Source organism: Dermacentor silvarum, chromosome 7 (genome assembly GCF_013339745.2).
Source record: "Dermacentor silvarum isolate Dsil-2018 chromosome 7, BIME_Dsil_1.4, whole genome shotgun sequence".
Taxonomy (NCBI): domain Eukaryota; kingdom Metazoa; phylum Arthropoda; class Arachnida; order Ixodida; family Ixodidae; genus Dermacentor; species Dermacentor silvarum.
In genome coordinates, this window is record NC_051160.1 from 174,237,021 (window position 1) to 174,259,569 (window position 22,549).

Genomic DNA, 22,549 nt, shown 5'->3' on the forward strand with positions numbered 1-22,549 from the left:
TTACGGCACACAAATGTTAAAATACCAGTTACCTGTGCTACTTAATAATTCGGAGCTTCACATGTAACATGCTCACTTATATTGTTTGTATTTGTATAAAGATGGAAGTATCAGTGCCTTTAGCATTTCCAACCTTACTAGCGCATTTATGACCTCTGAGAAAAATCAACTATCTTCTGTATATTATCCAGATTGGTTCGTTTGTACTTCTGAACTGGTATAATCATGTGCCTTGTTTTCCGAGCCCGGGGTACAGACCCTGTGAAGCCTGAGTAATCGCTTTTTGTCTGTACCCACCAAGTGTCATTGATTTTCATTGATGCTGAAATAAAATGAATGAATTAATTAATATTCCAGATTTAGGTCGAGATCAACGTCCTGTGCCGTGTAGCCTTTTAGGACTAGGAGACAGGTGGACGGGTCTCGCTGAAAAGCGTTGTAGCCAGAGAGCCTAAACGCAGCCCCCGTTTCTTCCAACGCAAGGACTGCGGCGGAGTGTTCGATGTTGTCAATGTACGCCCTTAAGTGGGCACGTTTCGCCCTGTCTTTGAAACCCCGACAGTTCCACTGTACAAGGAAGACAGCTTGCTGTCTTTGCGGGGCGCGCCACCCTCTAAGGGGTTGATTGTGAGGGTACGCAGCCATGTTGATTTGAAGGAAGATTGCCATTAAAGGCCGGCCCAGGTTCCGTCACCTGCAGCAGGGGCGATTCTGGCTCCTCCGAGAGTTCGGTTAGATCGATGGGTCGGGTGAATTTTGTTGAGCGGTTCGCGTCTTTGAGGGGTCCCATTCGGCGGAGAAGCCGATGGTTTGACTCTAGCCACGTCTTCATGTTGGCCGTCACGGCGGCCGTAACCGTGGCTGTGACTGCCTTGAGAAGGTTGTTGGGCGGTTCGCGTCTTTGAAGGGTCCCATTCGGCGGAGAAGCCGGGGTTTGACTCTAGGCACGTCTTAATGTTGGCCATCACGGCGGCCGTAACCGTGGCTGTGACTGCCTTGAGAAGGTTGTGTTGGATTTGGCCAAAATTCGACATCTGAGTCGTTAATTCGGGAAGGGTGTTTTCGAGCGTGGTGAAACGCACGTCGGAGCTAGAGGGTGTCGGGTCCGCCGGTACCACTTGCATCGGTTCCGAAGCTACCTGGGCAGGGGGTGGGGAGGACCATGCCGTTTCTAGCGCGTGAATTTTGGCGCTGAATTGAGCATGTTGTGCCCGGAGAGTCTCGACCTTGCGGCGGAGGTCTGCGACGTCTGAATTAAGGGGGGGGGGGGGGGGGAGGAGGAAGCTTCGGTGGGGGAGGAGGTAGGGTGTGCGGGGAGGTGGAGGAGGCCCGTCTCGGCTGCCTACCTTGGGCTGCGACGTATTCTTTGGTGCGCCAGACGGAGGGCCCTAGAGAGCCGTAAAATCACTGTCTTGGACTGTAGGGACGCCTGCATCCCGTGACGCTTTCGGGTTACTTGACCCAGGAGACTTGGGGGCACGTCCAGGCAAGGTGCCCGCAGGTGGCGCTGGTCCGGTTGTGCCTTTCGTCATCTTGTTGCTAGGCGTGGGGACTTTTTGAGCGATGACAGGACCCAAGGGCACTGCAGTCCGAGGTTGGGTTCATTCACCAGTCGGGTTGCGCGGTTGTTGCAGCCGTCGGAAGTTTGTGCTTCAATGCATAAAGCGACATTTTGTAAAGAATTTAACTGGAATGCCAATGCATTTCTCGGCAAAGTTCGGGAATTAATATCTCGAAACTGGTATCATCCTGAGAAATTATTCCAAGTGTATCCGCCTTGCGAACTCCACGGCTACAATTTGTAAATTGCAATATGGGCCATCAGGTAATTAGTTAAAAACTTAATTGGTGAATTTGTGTTAATTAGTTGATTATGCATTTCAATTTTTTTGTGCAAGTAATGTCCGCCTCGTCTAGTAGACCAGCTCATTAACTAGAATTGGGCTGTCTGCCATAGGCAAGCTTTAAGAATTTTTGAAAGTGTTCGCTGAAACACCCTGTATATATATGGGCAGATTTCGGAAAGTTGGTCGGGCCCGAGTACCCCCCGGAAAAATGAAAACTTTCCGCCTATGTCGGGAAGCGCGTGCACTGTAACACATAATGTACGCAATGTTTACTTCAATTTCGCGGAATTCCTGGAACACTCGGAGGTAGTATTTAATTTTTGACTTACAGTCCAAATCGTAGGTTGCCTTCTTTGAGCTGGCAGGACGTGATTGCTCATCAAAAGGATAACAACTAGAAAGGTCTTTAATTCTTCTGCCGTTCGCATTTTTCTCAGCATAACGAGTGCTTTCATAGATTATGAAAAGGCATTCGATTCAGTAGAGATATCAGCAGTCATAGAGGCATTGCGTAATCAAGGAGTGGAGGAGGCATACGTGAATATCTTGGCAAATATCTACAAGGATTCCACAGCTACCTTGGTTCTCCTCAAGAAAAGTAGAAAGATACCTATCAAGAAAGGGGTCAGGCAAGGAGACACAATCTCTCCAATGCTATTCACTGCATGCTTAGAAGAAGTATTCAAGCTCTTAGACTGGGAAGGATTAGGAGTGAGGATCGATGGCGAATATCTCAGCAACCTTCGGTTTGCAGATGACATTGTCCTATTGAGCAACAATGGAGAGGAATTACAACAAATGATTGAGGACCTTCATCGAGAAAGTGCAAGAATTGGGTTGAAGATGAATATGCAGAAGACAAAGATAATGTTCAATAGCCTGGCAAGGGAACAAGAATTCAGGATCGCCAGTCAGCCTCTAGAATCTGTAAATGAATATGTTTATCTAGGTCAATTACTCACAGGGGACCCTGATCATGAGAAAGAAATTTACAGAAGAATAAAATTAGGTTGGAGTGCATACGGCAGGCATTGTCAAATCCTGACTGGGAGCTTACCACTGTCGTTGAAAAGAAAAGTGTACAATCATTGCATTCTACCGGTGCTAACATACGGGGCAGAAACTTGGAGGTTAACAAAGAAGCTCGAGAACAAGTTAAGGACCGCACAAAGAGCAATGGAACGAAAAATCTTAGGAGTAACGTTAAGAGACAGGAAGAGAGCGGTGTGGATCAGAGAACAAACGGGGGTAGACGATATTCTAGTTGACATTAAGCGGAAGAAATGGAGCTGGGCAGGCCATGTAATGCGTAGGATGGATAACTGGTGGACCATTAGGGTTACAGAATGGATACCAAGAGAAGGGAAGCGCAGTCGAGGACGGCAGAAAGTCAGGTGGGATGATGAGGTCAGGAAATTCGCAGGCGCAAGTTGGAATACGCTAGCGCAAGACAGGGGTAATTGGAGATCGCAGGGAGAGGCCTTCGTCCTGCAGTGGACATAAATATAGGCTGATGATGATGATGATGATGATGATGAACGAGTGCTTTGTTACGCAAGCATTTTTTACGAAGCTCTCCAACTTCGTAACAGAAAATACTTTTAGTTTTATAAGATCCGTTGGTTGCTTGCACGATGGAATACACTTTATTTCCCTTTGTTTCACACCGGAATCAGCTGTGACTCACCGTTTTGCACGTCCTCTTCTATTCAATGATGCTTTGGCGGAAACGTAATTTTGGGAAGAGTAATTGCAGGATGTTTTGCTGGCCTTCCCTTATTCGCGTGATCGGTGGCTTCGAATGTTATGGCTTTTCTGGGTGTGTTGCGACGGTGCTACACTAAGGTTGTCAACATATTCTTAGTCAAGCTGTAAAACAGACTCATCATTGTCTCAATGAAACAAAATCTTAGAGAATGTTTTCTTCCGATATTAGGAATTTCCATCATTTTTTCTGCCATAATTCTGGAAAATAAAAACTTGCATCTAAAATAAACCAGCCTACACGTAAAGTTTATTCATTTCAAGCGGCTATTGGAACATGAAAGTGCCGCCCTCAAGCGAACGCCGACAAATGGCATCCAGAATTCCGTCACGGTACACTGGGGCACATTTGTCCCAACACCTCTTTACCGCTAAAAAAAGTAGTTTATACTCGCTTATTATTAAAAAGCTTGGTTTGTTACAAACTCTTGATTACCACACTTTCTATTCCACACATTCTATGCCTTTATTAGTTAGAAAAATCTACAAAAGATGTACTTATGAGGTGGTGGTGAAGCGCACCTTTGAGATGCGACTCCACCCACGCCTCATCAGTGTTTTGTCATATATCTGTCAACCGAAATGGTATATTTAGTTAATGGAAACTGTTTAGTTGTAAATTGCCCTCAGCAGGTTCCTAGGGGCAAAACGTATTGATGGAGACATGGTTAAAATTGGGGGACACATCATGTACCTTAAGGGGTTAAGTGAAGGGAATTGTAGACAAGGATTACCATGTTTAATTGAAATAGTTTATGAATTGTGACAATGCTATGCTTTGCAAAAGAGCTCATACACAACATGGGGGTGACTGGAAAGTAATAATGCGGATGGCCTGGTTCTGAACGTATTGTACAGGAGCGAAATGAGAGCTATATGTGTTGCCCCAAGTCGCATTGCAGTAGGTGAAGTGACTGTGAATGAATGCGTGATAAAGAGAAAGCAAGGTTGGTAGACTAAAGTATGGACGTGCTTTTATAAGAATCCGGATACCATATCCAATGTTTTGCTTTAGATGTGAAATATGGGTAATGTACTTTAGGTTAGAACCTAGGACATCCCATAAAAAACGACAATGACTAGATAGAGCACTGCACGGGCCGCTTTTTTCAACCCGGGCCCGGTCCGGGCCCGTTTTTACGTTGGGCTACCCGCCCGAGCCCGACGAAAAGTTTTATGGCGAGACCCGGGCCCTTCTACGTTACCCGCCCGGCCCGCCACCCCTTAACCTTAGGCCCGAGCCCGGCCCGAGCCCGGCTCGAAACCGGCTCGAAACCAGCCCGAACCCGGCCCGAGACCGGGAAAGATCACCGAGCGGCATTTAAAAAAATAAAATAAAGAAGAGGACAAGAAGACGACGACTACAAACGCACATGTGCGAGCTCATCGGCTCCCGTCTCTACAAACGATCTGGATCAGATTTTTTGCCTTAACCCGCAAGAAATGTCCATCATTCGACGCAGTTTGTTGCAAGGAACAAGCGGATACCAGAATCTTACTGGTGGGTGGATTTTTCGGTCTTCCCCGAGCCCTTTTCCCCCACACCACGTTGGCGCGCAGCTACGCCTAACGTTCCAAACCAGACGGTGCGGTCGGGCGGGGGCGGCGAGCCTAGGCCCAACGCGTCGTCGAGCTAGAGAATGGCCTCCAACACTTCAGTTAAAGAAGGCATGGAAATCAACCCGGAGAAAGCGGAGTGCTCAGGCTGGATCGAAGTCGTGAGCAAGAAGAAGAAACTTACCGAGCGGGCTGATTCTAACGTGCCCACGTCAGCGAAAGGAAGCGGTAATGGCGGCTGCCGCACTGCCTCACAGAACGTATTTAGACGAGTCGTGGAAGCTTCCAGAATCCCGAACCTTCCCAGGGATGACTTTAAGACCATTTTACGGCCTCCTGGAGGGTTGAATGTTAAGAAGACAGACCTTATTATGTTCAAGCGTGCGCTCGCCAAACCGGCTTCCCTAACAGCGGAGCAGGTGTTCGACGACAACTTGTGCACGAATCCCTTCCAGAACATTGTTGTGGTTGCCACGGCGTTCGAGGCGAACGCGCACGCCTACGCCAAGATCCAACAGATCTGTATGGGTAATATCGTCACAGGAGTAGCGGCCTACGTGGCTGCGTCGGACGACACATTTAAAGGAGTGATGCGCGGAATCAACCTGGATCTCAGTGACGCAGAACTGACGGAGATGATCGTCAACCGGAGGAACCCCGGCGCTCTGGGGATTCGAAGAATCAAGAAGACAGCAACAGTGATCGTGTTGTTCTACGGACAAAAGGTCCCCCAAAACGTCCTGTGTGATGGTGTTCGCTACCCTTGTTCCTTGTATCGCAGGCAAGTGGACGTTTGTTATGCATGTGGAGAATGGGGCTACAGGGCCGATGTTTGCCCGAAGGGCGAAGATCATAAAAAAAAATCACCGCATACCCACGAAGTGAATGATGATGAGTGGGCGAAGCACCGGGGGATCATTCGGGTAAACCACAGCTACGGACGAGAGAGAGAGTGCGCGTCTGGAACGAACGCTCTTGTGCAATGCAGCGCCCCTACCTACGGACGAGAAAGAGCGCGCGTCGGGAACGAACGCCCTTGTAGGGTGCCTCGATGCCAGCGCCGCCGTTCAGGGTGGTGCCATCCTTTGACCGCACCCGCGCCGCCGCTTTCTCGCTGCGACGCCATCTTGAGTCACAGCGAGCGGTTGCGAGTGCTTGGTGCCGGTGCTTAGTTCGAGACACAGTGCGCGCGGATGCTTCGCTGACGCTTCTACTTGCTGGACAGTGTTCAGCCGCATGAATAACAAGCTTGTCAACTGCATCGAGTCGACATGACTGGCTGTTGTGTTCCCAAGTGCACCGGATCGACGCGTAAAGGGCTTCGTTGTTTACGCTTCCCCCGAGATAGAAGAGATGGGAAGCCCAAGTAAAGCGGCATCACTGGAAGGCAACGGATAGCTCCTACATTTGCGAGGTAAGTGTCAAGAAAGTTTAGACTATCGCATCGTGTTTTTCATAAATAAGAAAGTATTCTCTGATCCTCGCTCACGTACCTACGTTCGCTCACGAACTAAGCACTGCACCGATGCTGAGTAGACTATGGTTTGCGAGCGCGCGTCGCATAGGCTTTTGCCGTTTTGATCAGCGCAGTCTATGCGAGTAGTACCCTTATTTTAAGAACTGACGAAAATGCTTCGCCGCGAAATAGCCTTACATTAGCTACAAACCGTCATGTAAACCACCTATTTTACTTTTTCACGGGAAGCACACATCGTGTGTCTCTTGTTTCTTTTTTTCCCCTCAGTTTCTTTTTTCGCTACTGGTTATTTGGGACTAAAGAACGCAGTGCTTCTTCTGGGGAGAGCGGCTGTTGTGTACGTGGCAAGCGAAGCATTGTGATTTTCTCTGTTCTCAGCAGATATCTTGCGGATCTCAGGTTGTTACGTTATATAGCTGATTTTTTAGACGAATATATTTGTAGCGTGGTGCTCGTAAGCCGATGGTCATTCGTGCTCATTCCCGATCGTAGTGGGTACTGTGACGGTCTTTAAATGCCTGTGCACGGTATGCCCAGGTGTAGTAGAGTTAAGGGGCATCATGGGACCAAAATTTTTCGGCGCTTTCTGGCATGGTGTCTGTTGTAGCCTGTGCATTTCTTCGAAACGTGTGAAGCGAGGTAATACAGCATTACTTCTGCGAAAATTTATTTTTAAGCACTGTAATGGGTTCTCTGTATTTACAAGGCAACTTTTCATATCAATAATCACTTTTGTTGTTTTACTTGTACTTAGAAACACCTTGAAGAGAACCAGTACGAGGGAAATCGACAGGATGGACGTCGTCTGTTAAAGTCAACAGCCCTACATCATCATGGACTATATTTTCGAAGTAAAAAACATTGCTAATCTGTATTTGACTGTCTTAGTTTCATTTACGGTGTTTGTACGCGATATGTATGCAGTGTTGTTTATTTTTTAAATGTAGTTATCAGTGTTCTAATGGTTATTTATAAAATCTTCTGTACTCGTCATCGATGTGTTTGGCTGATGCGACGTATTCGATGGTAGCTGATGTATTCTGGCTGGATATCTTGATTAATATTACCCGCGGTTGCGTTTTCTTGTTTGCATTCTTGTTTTCGATTTATATTGTGTGTAATAAGGTTGATGTACTCACTTGAACCCCCCCCCCCCATGTAATGAATAAATAAAAAAAAATCTCTCACTATCCCGAATTGTGTGTCGAGCCTACCTTGCGAATTTTTTTTATCTCGTCTTTCAACATAACCTTCAGGCGCCACACAGTTCATATAATTTTTCATGCACATATCTCGTTCATGATTGATTGTACTAGACATTATAAGTACATGTATTTTGTGCATCGTTTGGTTTCTTGTGTGTACTACGCAAGATTGACACAGACAAGTTACGTTACATGTTTCTCTACAGCACTAACTAAACCTTATTTTCACATCGCAGTTATTTTTACACCAGCTTAATCCTGTCAACACACAGTTTTGTGGGCAAAAAAAAAAATGTCACAGTTTCGCCCTAAGGGCGAAGCAATGAATGCGATAGCAACACAGCAATGTCATACGAAGTAAGGTGAGCGGCTTTGGTAGCAACAACACGCAGAACTGTTGTCGACGCCATCGGCGTTTTGCCCGCGTTAGCTCAAAATGCGTGCGGCGTTGGTGACTGTTGCTGGAGCCTCTGATATAAATAGGCACTTGGTGCCGCAGCTAAACGTCGCCTCCCTTCCCTCCCCCTCCCCCACGGCCTCTCGCGCGTCTGAAGAAGGCGCGTTTGCTCTACATATATGGTGATTGTAAAGGAGAAAAGAGACGCCTACTTCTGCAGCCCTTAAGCGAGCACGGCGCAAAACGCGCGTTTGTTCTCCGCCGCGCGTTCACTCCCCGTGAAAGACGCGCCCCTCGCGCCCTTTCACTCGCACATACAGCGTTCGGCGCGCGGCGACGATTTCATCTCCAAATGACGTCATACGGAACCTCACGGCGACGGCGACGGCGACAGCGACGGCGACGGCGACGCCGACGGCAGAAATCTGCTTTTGAGTGTCCATATAATTGCTATCGCAATAAAAGCAAAATTGCGCGTAGATATCGTCAAATAATTGCAACGAACGCGAAGAGCACGCGCAACGCAAGGGAAACTAACCGCCGTGCGCGAGTGGCTGGCTACGGTAAAGGAGGCGTGACGTGTAAACCAAAATACAACAGCGAAAAAGAAAAACTTCCACAAACAGGGGGTCGCAAACCTTATATACCAAGCATCGAAGCGCAAAAAAAAAATAGTGCGTATTTCAAACATACACACGGCATGTTAAATATAAATTGAATTAGGCAACTTGGGGCATGTTCCCGGCGCCATACATTTACGTCTTGGACCTTCGACGAATTAACGGCTATTGGTTCTAAAGATGTGCAGATGCGATACCGATAAAAAAATCCTCATCAAGGCAAATCACTTGGAAGTGCGCCGCGAGTAACACTATTTATGAACGCAAGCGTACCTGAGTCTCAGCTCGTGTGACTCAATATGGCGGCGCCAGCGGGGTTGTCTCCACCCTGGACGGCGGCGCTGGGCATCGAGGCACCCTACGCCCTTGTGCACCGCAGCGCCCCTAGCTACGGACTAGAAAGAGCGCGCGTCGGGAACGAACGCCCTTGTGCACCGCAGCGCCCCTAGCTACGGGCGAGAGAGAAAAACGCCGGAAGCGTTCTCCAGAAACCGGAAGCGGAACCGGAAGTGGAAACGGAAGCTGAAGACGGCTTCCGGTTCCGGCTTCCGGTGCTTGGCGTCGCTACGTCACGAAAATGCGGTGGCGCTGTCATCGGAATTTAGTTTCGCTTGGTAGGCACTCCGCCGCCGAGTCGCTGCCCGTGTCGCGCCTACCACAGCAGCCGCTGGGTTTCGCGGGTGGTTGTGCGGTTCCATCTGTGAGGTCTTTATTCTATGATTTTACAATGAAAGAAACGCAGTATGTGGACGAGCTGAGTTGCGTCGAAATACGCAAGAGACTAAAGTTTTCATAGGTTTCCTGTTGATGAAAACCGTCGCAAGCAATGGGCCGCCGCGGTAAAAGGGGAAAGTTGGATTATGATACCAGATCATCCATTATGCGCAATACATTTCGTAACCGTTAAGCTTCTCTTTTATTTTGATTGGCGTGCATTAGCCGAGCTTAGGATCGTTACGATCTTAGGATCATTATTAGCGTGCCATTGTAATTGCTTGCCGCACTGTTGGAAAGCTAGATTAGGATTAGCCTTGAATGTAGGTCGAGCGAGCAGATGCCCCACAAAACACGTCACATTCGAATTTGTTTTCATCTCAAAGAAGTGAGCCCCCAGCAGGGTAAATATCCTATCACACGTTCACATACGCAGGCAGCAGGGTCACCGCTGCCTTTATTGCAGTGTGGAAGTCATAAACGCGCCTAAAGGTGTCAGTTAAATTTCGAGCCCGAAACAAAATGTACAGTGTTAGTACAGAGTTGGAGCGATCGGACGGCCGCGTACAACAGCTAGCTCACATAGCGCGGGCCTACACAGGCGGCGTCGCCGTAGAGCCGGTGCCTCGCCGGTCCCATCACCGAGGCGATCGCTTCTATCACCGCTCACGGTGACGTAGAAATCGGCTACAGCTTGTTCTTAACATGAAATAGCGCTTAATAGAAAAAATATCTTGAATTTGCGCGTGTTTCGTAAAGCAGCGTCCCGCACTAAACCACTGGCGCGAACGGCATTTCGTCTCGCAGAGGGGAACCAAGCATCGGCCGTCTCAACGAGGCGGCTCGGCTGGCTTGCAAGTACTACGTTTGGTTTACTATTCGCACCAATGACACCAACAAAACCAATTCATTTAAGCCCACGTTAATCGTGTTGTCAAAAATAAGCGCACAATGATGAGCAGCAGGCCAGGTCGCAAGCGCTGTCGGCCGTCACTGCGGCGGTCAACGAGCTAGGCCTAGCGTCTCGTTCGGTCGTATCGCGATGGGGGCGAGTTGCAAGAACGTGCACTGGGTGCACATTAAAGAATCTCATGTAGTCAAACTAAATCCGGCGCCCCCACTACTGTGTTCTTCATAATGAAATCGTGGTTTTAGCTCCCCCACCCAATTAAAAAAAGATGCGCCATCCGCGCGTGCAAGCGGTGCATGGCGGCGAACGTGGGCGGAGCCAAACGTTGGGCGGAGCCTACGCGACGTCGCTATAGGGCCTAAAATATAGACCTACACCGTGTTTGTAAACAGCGGTAGGCACCGTCGATACATTTTAGGCCCTATAGCGACGTCGCGTAGGCTCCGCCCAACGTTTGGCTCCGCCTACGTTCGCCGCCACCGCTTGCACGCGCGGATGGCGCATTTTTTTTAATGGGGTGGGAGAGCTAAAACCACGATTTCATTATGAAGCACACAGTAATGGCGGCGCCGGATTAAGTTTGACTACGTGAGACTCTTTAATGTGCACCCAATGCACGTTCTTGCATCTCGCCCCCATCGGGATACGGCCGAACGAGACGCTTGGCCTAACTCGTTGACCGCCGCAGTGACGGCCGACAGCGCTTGCGGCCTGGCCTGCTGCTCATCATTGTGCGCTTATTTTCGACAACACGATTAATGTGGGCTTAAATGAATCGGTTTCGTCGGTGTCGTTGGTGCGAATAACAAACGAAACTTAGTATTTGCAAGCCAGCCGAGCCGCCTCGCTGAGGCGGCCGGTGCTTCGGCTTCCGTCTGCGAGGCGAAATGCCGTCGGGTCGTTGCTTCGGATCGCGCCAGTGGTTTGGTACTGGGCGCTGCTTTACGAAACACGCGCAAATTCGAGATAGCTTTTCTATTAAGAACTATTTTATGTTAAAAACAAGCTGTAGCCGATTTCTACGTCGCCGTGAGCGGCGATAGAAGCGATCGCCTCGGTGATGGGACCGGCAAGGTACCGGCCCTATGTATACGGCGACGCCGCCTGTGTATAGTCTGGTACAACTTTAGAAGACAGGAGGAGTCCCCGCCCAGTTTACCGAAGCGCAGCAGCCAATTCCTCCGCGACTAAAGAAATAGTCCCACTCAAAAAATTGTGACTGCTTCTAAAACACGTATTTGTCGGTATAAATAAGATTTGTGTATCTTGACGAATGGTTAGGTAAAACTATCATGATGGAAATGCTACCGCACATGCCGGATCGCGAGAGAAAAATAACTCCGTGCCTTCTACAACGCTGTGCGTCGTCTGCTACAGAGCAAGATCGACGGCACCGGGCGTAGCAGTCGCTGGCTTAATTGCATAAGATTCATATATACTTTTTGTGTGTTTGCACAACCTTATTTTTTTAATGTGTTGGGCTTATTTTTAATTAATATTTTTTTTCTTTTTTTTCGCGGTTGCGAACCTGCGATCTCGTGAGTTCGCGAACGATCGCGCGCGGCATTCCGTGCCAGTTTTCCGCCATGGAGCCCAGCGAGGTGACATCGGAACGCGATCCTTTGTTGCGGAACGAGCCTTGTGTCGCCTCGATGACCACACCACCAAGGAGCCTCGGCAAGAACAAGAGCGGCCACATCCTGAACAGCGATTCACGCAACATGATCCTCCACTGCTACATGTTTTGGCGTAACAGGCAGCCTGAACGCAGCGTGGAGGACACGAGCAAGTTTGTCGCCGACATGCTCGGTGTCAGCGAAAGGACTGTGTTCAGGGTGAGGCAGGAAGTTAAAGCTTCGCATTTTTCGGGTGGCAAACTGACGACGCCCTCGCGAAAGCGCCCACGCAATGCGGAGAAGAGGAGACGCAGCGCGAAGTTTGACAGCTTCACGTTGTGCGCGCTGAGATCATGTGTGCACGATTTCTTTCGCCGCAACGAGATACCGACGGTCGAGAAGGTAACTACCGATTTCTCGGAGCGTATGGAACTACCATCACTAAGGCGGTGTACTGTGCGTCGCCTGCTTGCCGAGATCGGCTTCAAGCACGAAAAGAGAAGCCGCAACTCGCTGCTTATCGACCGGGATGACATCTTCGATTGGCGGAATCGCTACCTCCGTGACGTGGAGCGCTGCCGGGCGCAAGGCCGGAAGATCTTCTACCTGGACGAGACATGGGTGACGGCGGGACACACTCGGTCAATCGTGTGGACAGACACCGTGGTGTAGAAGCGCGGACGCCTGTTCGCTGGAGCAAATGGTCTGACGACGGGTCTAAAACAACCTTCTGGGAAAGGTCAGCGCCTGATCGTGACGCACATCGGCAGCGAGGATGGTTTCGTCGACGGCTGCTTGGATGTATTCAGAGGCCAAAAGACAGGCGACTACCACGAAGAAATAGACGGCAATCGCTTTGAGGGCTGGTTCAATGACGTTCTGCAGAAGTTGCCAGCTGGTAGCGTCATTGTTTTAGACAATGCACCTTACCATAGCCGGTGAGAAGAGAAATGGCTGACGACAGCCTGGAAGAAGGAAAAGATACAGGAGTGGCTCACAAGCAAGAACATCACCTACGGTGAAAGGATGATCAAGAAGCAGCTGCTTGAGCTGGTGGCATCTGTAAAGTCACGCTTCCTGAGCTACATCGTAGACAACACAGCTGTAAAGGCCGGTTGCATTGTACTCAGTCTCCCGCCGTACCACTGCGAATTTAATCCCATTGAGCTTGTGTGGGCCAAGGTCAAAAATGGCATCGCTGCGGACAACAGAGACTTCAAGCTGTCCACGGTCGACGTCATCTTGAGGGAGAAAATCAAGCAGGTAACGGCGGAAGACTAGAGGAAGAGCATTCAGCATGTGATTGACTTGGAGGCAAAGTTCAGACTTGACACGTCTGGGAGTGAGCACATTCAACCCATCATCATCCAGCTGGGTGAAGATGACACTGAAGACAGCGACTCCGACTGCGAGCTGTCTGGCATTGAGCCACTCGACGAAGCATAAACGCTTCTTATTAACAAAAGAACAGCCCTTATTAGGGCTACCAAAATTTTGCCGGTGGGTTCGCAACAGCCAACCATCCATTCCGTGACCTCTCAAATAAATAAGCAGTTCCATTTATGGCATATTCCTTATAATAGAAGCTCAATTCTGATACGCAACGTCCTGCACACATTGTGCTCCATTTAAGAAGTGGCATAGAAACACATTTAAATGCTGGCATATCTGAATTGAAACACTATTGTTAACCCTGATTATCGTTGGCGGGCTCAAAATGCTCATTCGGGCAGCCATTCATGTGGTTGCATTGTTTATTTTGTTATCTGGCTCACACAAGTAAAGCGATTAAGAGAACAAATATAAAACATCATTAGCTTAGAGAGGCCCAAAATACTCATTCAGGCAGCCACCGTCCAGTTTGACGTGCCCCATAGTGAAATAGCAGCAGTCAGAGCACGCTTTATGGTTACGTTAGCAGTCTGCACTGGAAATCGCAGTCATCTCATAGTGAGTGGTGGTGAAATAGCAGCAGACAGCACGAAACTGACAGCCACTGTCAGCAGCTTGAATGCCAAAGCACATTCATGTGGTTGCATTGTTTATTTTGTTATCTGGCTCACACAAGGAAAGCGATTAAGAGAACAAATATAAAACATCATTAGCTTAGAGAGGCCCAAAATGCTCATTCAGGCAGCCACCGTCCAGTTTGACGTGCCCCATAGTGAAATAGCAGTAGTCAGAGCACGCTTTATGGTTACGTTAGCAGTCTGCACTGGAAATCGCAGTCATCTCATAGTGAGTGGTGGTGAAATAGCAGCAGACAACACGAAACTGACAGCCACTGTCAGCAGCCTGAATGCCAAAGCACATTCATGTGGTTGCATTGTTTGCTTTGTTATCTGGCTCACACAAGTAAAGCGATTAAGAGAACAAATATAAAACATCATTAGCTTAGAGAGGCCCAAAATGCTCATTCAGGCAGCCACCGTCCAGTTTGACGTGCCCCATAGTGAAATAGCAGTAGTCAGAGCATGCTTTATGGTTACGTTAGCAGTCTGCACTGGAAATCGCAGTCATCTCATAGTGAGTGGTGGTGAAACTAATCAGGCAGCCACCGTCCAGTTTGAGTGCCCCCCCATAGTGAAATCGCAGCAGTCAGAGCACGCTTTATGGTTTACGTTAGCAGTCTGCACTGGAAATCGCAGTCATCTCATAGTGAGTGGTGGTGAAATAGCAGCAGACAGCACGAAACTGACAGCCACTGTCAGCAGCTTGAATTGCCAAGCACATTCATGTGGTTGCATTGTTATTTTGTTATCTGGCTCACACAAGGAAAGCGCATTAAGAGAACAATATAAAACATCAATTAGCTTAGAGAGGCCCCAAAATGCTCATTCAGGCAGCCACCGTCCAGTTTGGACGTGCCCCATAGGAAATAGCAGTAGTCAGAGCACGCTTTATGGTTACGTTAGCAGTCTGCACTGGAAATCGCAGTCATCTCATAGTGAGTGGTGGTGAAATAGCAGCAGACAACACGAAACTGACAGCCACTGTCAGCAGCCTGAATGCCAAAGCACATTCATGTGGTTGCATTGTTTGCTTTGTTATCTGGCTCACACAAGTAAAGCGATTAAGAGAACAAATATAAAACATCATTAGCTTAGAGAGGCCCAAAATGCTCATTCAGGCAGCCACCGTCCAGTTTGACGTGCCCCATAGTGAAATAGCAGTAGTCAGAGCATGCTTTATGGTTACGTTAGCAGTCTGCACTGGAAATCGCAGTCATCTCATAGTGAGTGGTGGTGAAATAGCAGCAGACAACACGAAACTGACAGCCACTGTCAGCAGCTTGAATGCCAAAGCACATTCATGTGGTTGCATTGTTTATTTTGTTATCTGGCTCACACAAGTAAAGCGATTAGAGAACAAATATAAAACATCATTAGCTTAGAGAGGCCCAAAATACTCATTCAGGCAGCCACCGTCCAGTTTGACGTGCCCCATAGTGAAATAGCAGAAGTCAGAGCACGCTTTATCGTTACGTTAGCAGTCTGCACTGGAAATCGCAGTCATCTCATAGCGAGTGGTGGTGAAATAGCAGCAGACAACACGAAACTGACAGCCACTGTCAGCAGCTTGAATGCCAAAGCACATTCATGTGGTTGCATTGTTTATTTTGTTATCTGGCTCACACAAGTAATGCGATTAAGAGAACAAATATAAAACATCATTAGCTTAGTGAGGCCCAAACTGCTCATTCAGGCAGCCACCGTCGAGTTTGACGCGCCCCATAGTGAAATTAGTCGGAGCACGCTTTATGGCTCCGTTAGTAGTCTGCACTGAAAATTGAAGTGTTGTCACAGCCAATTTTCAATTTATTAATCTGACTCAAGCAAGTAATGCGAATGCAAGCACAATTATTAACGTGATTAACTTTGCTAGCATTTTTGTCATATTTACGTACCAGAAAAAGGCTCAGTAAAGTTGAACGTGTAAAGTTCAGTAACGTGTAAAGCTCAGTAAAGTTGAACGTGGCTTAGTAAAGTTGAATCGGTGCCAGCCATGTGGCAATCCACATGGCTGGCACCAGCTAGCCATGTGAATTGCCTTCAATCAAAGCTGCTTGAAGTGGGAACCGGGCAAACAGTAAATGCAGAGTAAGAGCCTTTATAGTTGAATCAAATCCAGCAGTGGAAATGTTACAGTCGCATCTTTTGCAATTGCCTTTTATCACACAATATACAGTATTTCTCAGTGTTAGATATCGTTTAATGACACTGGTGCCATTAGAGCTGCTACCTACACAGCCATTCTTCCCAGCAAATACACCAGGCAAGAACTAGAGCCACTAGCATAAAGAAAGAACTGGTTTCCTTTATTCTGTGTTTAAAGATGCATAACAATGCAATAGGCTGCCATGCACTATTTCTGGTGTTTGTAGTGGACAAAAAGAAAGCAAGGGTCAAAAACATGTAGAACAAGTGCCATCTCGCAATTAGTTGCGATGAACGCCTGTTCAAAATAATATATGCTCAAAGTATTAACTGTCAGGAACAGTGCAACAAAGTAAATAACGAAAACCAAAGGAGCATGCACAGAAGCTGTAGTTCTGTGAACATAAATGCAAGACAGCTTGCTGATGAAGGCTATCTTCTAACCACGTACCTCGGCTGTTGTCTGCTGTACATAATAAATAACGGCATTAATGTGATGAAATTCTGTAACATAGTGAAGTGGCTGATCGGGCTAGCTGGCATTGCATTGTCTTTTATGGGTAGCATGAACTTCAGATGAAAACACATCGAGAAGAATGCACGAGGACAGTGCTTGTCCTCGTGTATTCTTCTCTTCGTGTCTTCACCTAAAGTTTGCATTACCTCCAAAGAAAATCTGTAATATACAAGCTCGTGGCAGCAGTGAACTGTGTCATAAGTAACGTTTTGCTGCATCACTGTGCTTTTCTTAAATGCTGGTTTGGAGGCAACAAATTCGGTGGTGCATATGTTATCGTGCAGTTAGCTGCAGGTCGTGTGTTGTCAATTTCCATGCCACGTGTTTGGAAGAGGATGACGGGGTAACTGTACCTGCCTGCAGCATTTCTTACGTAATCGAGTTGGAAAGGCACAGATGGCGTAAATGCCAAGATACCTAATAGGCGTGAAGTGAAACCATTATTGACGTCATGCCATGACAGTTTGATGAACAGTGAAGGTAACCCGAGCAGTTTCAGTGTTGATGTATGTGCAAAAAAGTTTTTTCCGTAAAAAAATAAAGCAAGAATTACGAACGTGAAAGCAAGATATGGCAGCAAAACAGTGTTCATAACAAGCTACCGTACAGAACAAGTAAGCAAACCTAAACTTTTAAACAGTGCTGCCACATTTCTTTCAATTGAGTGAAATGTTTTTAGCAAACATTCCTTGAATCTGAACTCAGCTGGTTATCTGTATCACATTATCACTTGGTCCTGGGTAAAAAGTATGCATGCACATAAAAATGGTGTCGAGTAAGGTGACAAATTAAAAAAGGGAGCTGTCATGCCATATGTCACTGGATAATACTTAAGTTGCTCTGTTGTCACCTTTCAAAGCTATCTGAAGGAAGCATGACGACAAAACAAGACCCACATCAAGCAATTGCACATAACAGGCACTATCAAGTTTGCTTTCCTGATGAGCCAGCATTAATAGTTGAATTTATGGGCACGTATATATATATGTATATATATATATATATATATATATATTACAAATTTGCTTCCTTTAATGAACTAGTTGCAACATTGTACTAGTCTCATGTGTTTGTAGCTTTTGCCGCCATCGTTTTGTGCTTTGGCAGTACCATACTGAACCAAATGCAAGTACGCCAGCTTTACATTATTCTGCGTTTTTTACAGCATTTGATTAAATGTATGCTGCAAAGATAGCTTGTACATGCTGGCATGCAGTGCCTCCATTTTTGGGACACATCTGAGTGCTTCATTTTATATTTAGTAGGCAATGCTGTGCAAGTACAGTAGTGTGCAGTCCTAAGATTTCACTACAACCTCAAATTTTGTTAATTCATTACATATGGAACATTATCTAGATCCTAGTCACTATTATGGTAGATGGCCCAATTTTATCGCTACTTTTAGCTACAAAAGCAGGCATCATGAGTAGTCTGTGGCCTTTTGCAATGCTGCTTTTTATGCACTAAATGAAGGGTACAGCTGCGTAGAGTAAAATATTCTTGCTTGTGCCATATAGGTACAACATAAAAAACAAGTTCAGTTGCAAGCAATACAAAGCATACCTACGTGTAAAGTGGAGTAATGGACATGAACTGCACATCTTAAAACTATTAAAAACTATTAAAGGGAAAATGAGACTTCCACCCAATCGTAGCAATTGCTACAAAGAAAACACATACAGGTTCCTTGAAAGAGAAGCCTCGCAGTTTAAGAAAAATTCGTCCTGGTCCAGGACTCGAACCCAGGACCACCGCCTTTCCGGAGCAGCCGCTCTATTATCTGTAGTCTGTCCAACTTGTAGCTATGTATTAAAATGTTCAATGGCTTTTTTCAGGAACTTGGCTTCATATAACCTTGATGCCATGAGAAACCTGAACTATGAGCATGGCACACACCTATGGCCTCCCATTGACTTTGCTGCAATATGCAAGTATTTTTTGGAAAGGCCTTGCCATGATGGCGGCACTGCCAAGGCATTTCGGGCTCTTGATGCATACCAGTATGTGAAGTCAGGTAGGATTGAGTTATATTTCTTTACATGTTTTATGTATGCAGGGCTTAGTCTCCCTTCAATACAGGGGGGGGGGGGCTCACAGGGCAGCGACCAGTATATCGCACAAACACTCACACACGCACATGCAACTCATCTACATGATACAGCTCATATAATACACAACTTTATGAATAAAAATTAACTGGTAATCTGAAGAAGCTAAGGTTGAACCTTCACTAATTCACGAGCAGGTAGCTTCACGCAGGTGGCTCATGAAACAGAATGCAGTGCCAAGAATATTAGTCAAGCAAGAGTGGTGACCGTCACCTGCAGTGCCTTGGGAAAATGCATGCCGCAGTACTACAATACCTTTTTGGCTCGTGCCACATGAACCGATTAAACAAGATTAAATCATTAGTTGAAAAATTGGAGAGTTATAATTGCCGTGCACAAGGCACTATTGGTAATAAAATCACCTGCAGTGCTTGTCAAATGGGTGCTGCAGTGCCACAGTTGACCTGCCAAGAGTGGGACCGAGCCCCTCCTCGAAAAATGGTGAGGGGGCCGGGCCCCCCGACTTTAAGCACTGGCCTTATGTGCACATAATTTTCAATTAGTGAGAACAGAAATGGTGAACACATGAGCTGTTTTGCCTGACAGTGTTAAAAATTCTATAGCTAGGATTAACATGGTTAGGTAGGGCTGCCTTACAAAGCTATTTTCCTTTCACCTTGTTTTTTGCATAATTGTGCCAGTTACATTTATAAGCTTTATAGCACATGCTGTTACATGTGCTTACGTATGAAGGCCGGCTTGTGTACATGTATAGGTATGCTCCGCTCCATTTATGAAAATGACCGAAACTAGAAAGTACTGACATCCTGCCGTATGTATTGCTAGTGCTTGTATATTAGTTTTTTTACATTATAGTTTGACAAGGAATCCACTATAACATTTCACTACGGGACCTCCTCCAGTTATTCCCCCACCTGTATATTGCACGACTTGATGAATAAACTACTGTCAAACTGAGAGTGCATGCACAGAATAATGCATACCTAACATTCAGTTGAATTGTCACTGCATTTATAGGGAACCTCCAAAGCCCCACAAAAACAAGGACTAGAGTAATAAATACAGGATATGTGCTGACTGCAGAATTTGAAGCCATCCCTACACACTGACAGCTGATAACATAACAAACAGTAACACAGACAAGGTGCTGCAATGGTAAATTCAAATTATGGAATGTTGCTAAAACTCGGCAGTCGGCTCATGTCCTAAATTAATTTTCGCTATAGTCCTCATTTGTTGCTGCTCGTTCTAACGGCTTGCCCCGCTAGACAGCCAAATTTGCTGAATTTATAGATGCCACACCTGTTTTACTAATTAATCATTGATTATTTGGGCTATCACAGTACACTGGTGTAATAAGAAAAAAATTCTACACAGGCAAAGTTAATGATATAAAGATTGCAAAACCGAGACAAGGATTGCGGTTTCTCAAAGGCTACGTGAGCCCTTCACAGAGGAATGGACCAGTATATGAGTGCTGGATTTTGGTCACTGAAGATGGAGAAATAAAAGATGCAAGGTGTTCATGTATGGCAGCGTAAGCAAAATGGTTATGCACATTGTTATGTGTAATAATAGTGAGAGCACAGTGGAATGTTTCTCCAGTTCAGTGAGCCGTGCATTGTAAGGAGCCCTTGTAAGAGATCCTTATTTGCTTTTCTTCAGTCTGGGACGAGTCTGCAGCCACAGTGCTGCTGTATGCTTCGCCGTCGACTTCTGGACCCCGGTCAAAACTCATCAACCAGATCCTCATCAGCCAGCTCCGACAGACTTGCCATGCCAGTGGGTGCAGCCTCGTCTGAAAAAGGTAATACGCAAGCCAGGCTCTGATATCACAGTGGCGCCACAAAAAGTGCACAAGCCATGCTTGCTTGTGCAGATGTCAAATTATACATGGTCATTGATTTAACAGCTACAGCAAACTTGCAGCTAAACAGAACAACTTGTGGATAAAGATTTATTCATATTTTCTTGTCCACAGGTCCCATCTAAGCCAACAAAAGATATAGTGTACAAGCGACACTCCTGTGGACCTCAACCAACAGTGCCAAAAAAGTGCAAGCTAATAGAGCCTAAAGAAGCCCTTGACGTCGAAGGCTTCTTGGAAAAAATTAAGGAGGTGACGTATACGAACAATTTCAACAAACTGCATTGTGTATTGCTGGTTTAACATTCTTTAACCACTGCAAATTTTGTTTTCCTCCCATAGGTTGCACCAACGGCAAGGATATTTACAATGACAACTTGCAAACCACAAGTCAATGCGACTCCAACTGAAAATGTCAATGGTTCGTCCCATCATGTTGAGGAGGAACCCCTAACATTAACACTTGAGACACCTCTGGTAGCATTCACATCAAGGTTGCTCAGCCGGAAAGGTTTTAAGCATGAAAGCGTTGAGTGCTTGGCAAGCACTCTTTTCGAAAAATTGTCCACAGCAGAAAATGAGGCGAGGAGAATTGAAGTAGCCACGCGAAATCAGGCATGTTGTCCCATATGGTACCAACACCGTAAGGGTAGGATAACGGCATCACTTTTTAAGGATGTGTGCAGATCAAAACGAGTACACTGCACAACTCTGCTAAACAAAATATTTAACGGAACCACTGAATGTGCCTGCTGTGCAATATGGTGTTGAGAACGAACCTGTTGCCAAAGAGAGGCTTCTAGCACATCTGAGCACCATTCACTCAAATGCCCACATTGAGGCATGTGGCCTCATGGTGAACCCCAGGTACCCATTTTTCGGCTGCAGCCCTGACGGAATTTTCAGATGCGACTGCCACCAACCTGCACTTGTAGAAATTAAATGTCTTTATAGTCTCAGGGACTGCCATCCTGAGAACTTATTAGCTGAAGGCCAAAAAAAGAATGAGTTCTGCCTTGCAGCTAATGGGGCTTTAAAAGAAACCCATGCCCACTACCACCAGGTGCAAGCCCAACTGCACCTGAACCTTGAAAATATCAGAACCTGCTACTTCTACATTCACGTTGATGCAGGTGGGCTCCTGGTAGTAGTAGAGAGGGACGAAAATTTCATGGACTCTCACATAGACAGTTTGCACAGTTTCTTGAGAGACATTGTACTGCCAAGAATAATTCTAGGAAATTCTTTGTAGGGATGAGTGCCCACTTGGAAAACTTTCATGACTGATATGTGCTTAAGCTCACTCACTGTGCACTACTTTCAACCTCAGAAACAAATGACACTGCACATGTTGTTCGTCATTTCGTTGGTGATGGGGCGAGCATTCCATTCATCAAAGACATGCTCTAGAATGTTTTACCCCAATGACTGCAAGCATGCCATGACACCACTTTACATATATTGCATGCTTTCATTGCATCCAGTCTTCGGCGTTTCAAGGCTGGCCAGAGGGCCCGGGCCGTCGCCGAAGGACTATGTCTACGGCCCCGACCTGGGTGGAGCCACCGGATCGATTGGCGGGGCCTCCGGCCCCGCTTTAATTCTTTCTCCTCAGGACCTCAATAAAGTTCGTACTCACTCACTCAGACTGCACAACGCTCTACAACTTTCCTTATAATATCCACGAATTAGATTAATATGTTGAGATGTGCATAACTGATTATAAATCATTAGTTGTTTAGGCAGCCTGCAAATGATACTCGAGTTGCTCAAGACAATGCACCACTAATTTTCAGAGCTTCATTCTAGTAATGTGAAATGACCACCTCTGC

The 22,549-nt window shown here is 46.6% G+C and overlaps 1 protein-coding gene across 1 annotated transcript; it reads left to right on the plus strand.

Annotated features, from left to right (window-relative positions):
- Positions 1-5,251: 5,251 nt before the first annotated feature.
- LOC125947260 (uncharacterized) lies at positions 5,252-21,969 on the plus strand. The gene is given in 4 exon segments (XM_049671679.1): positions 5,252-5,959; positions 20,832-20,969; positions 21,060-21,448; positions 21,450-21,969. Coding segments are annotated over 4 exon segments (1,755 nt in total).
- Positions 21,970-22,549: the final 580 nt, after the last annotated feature.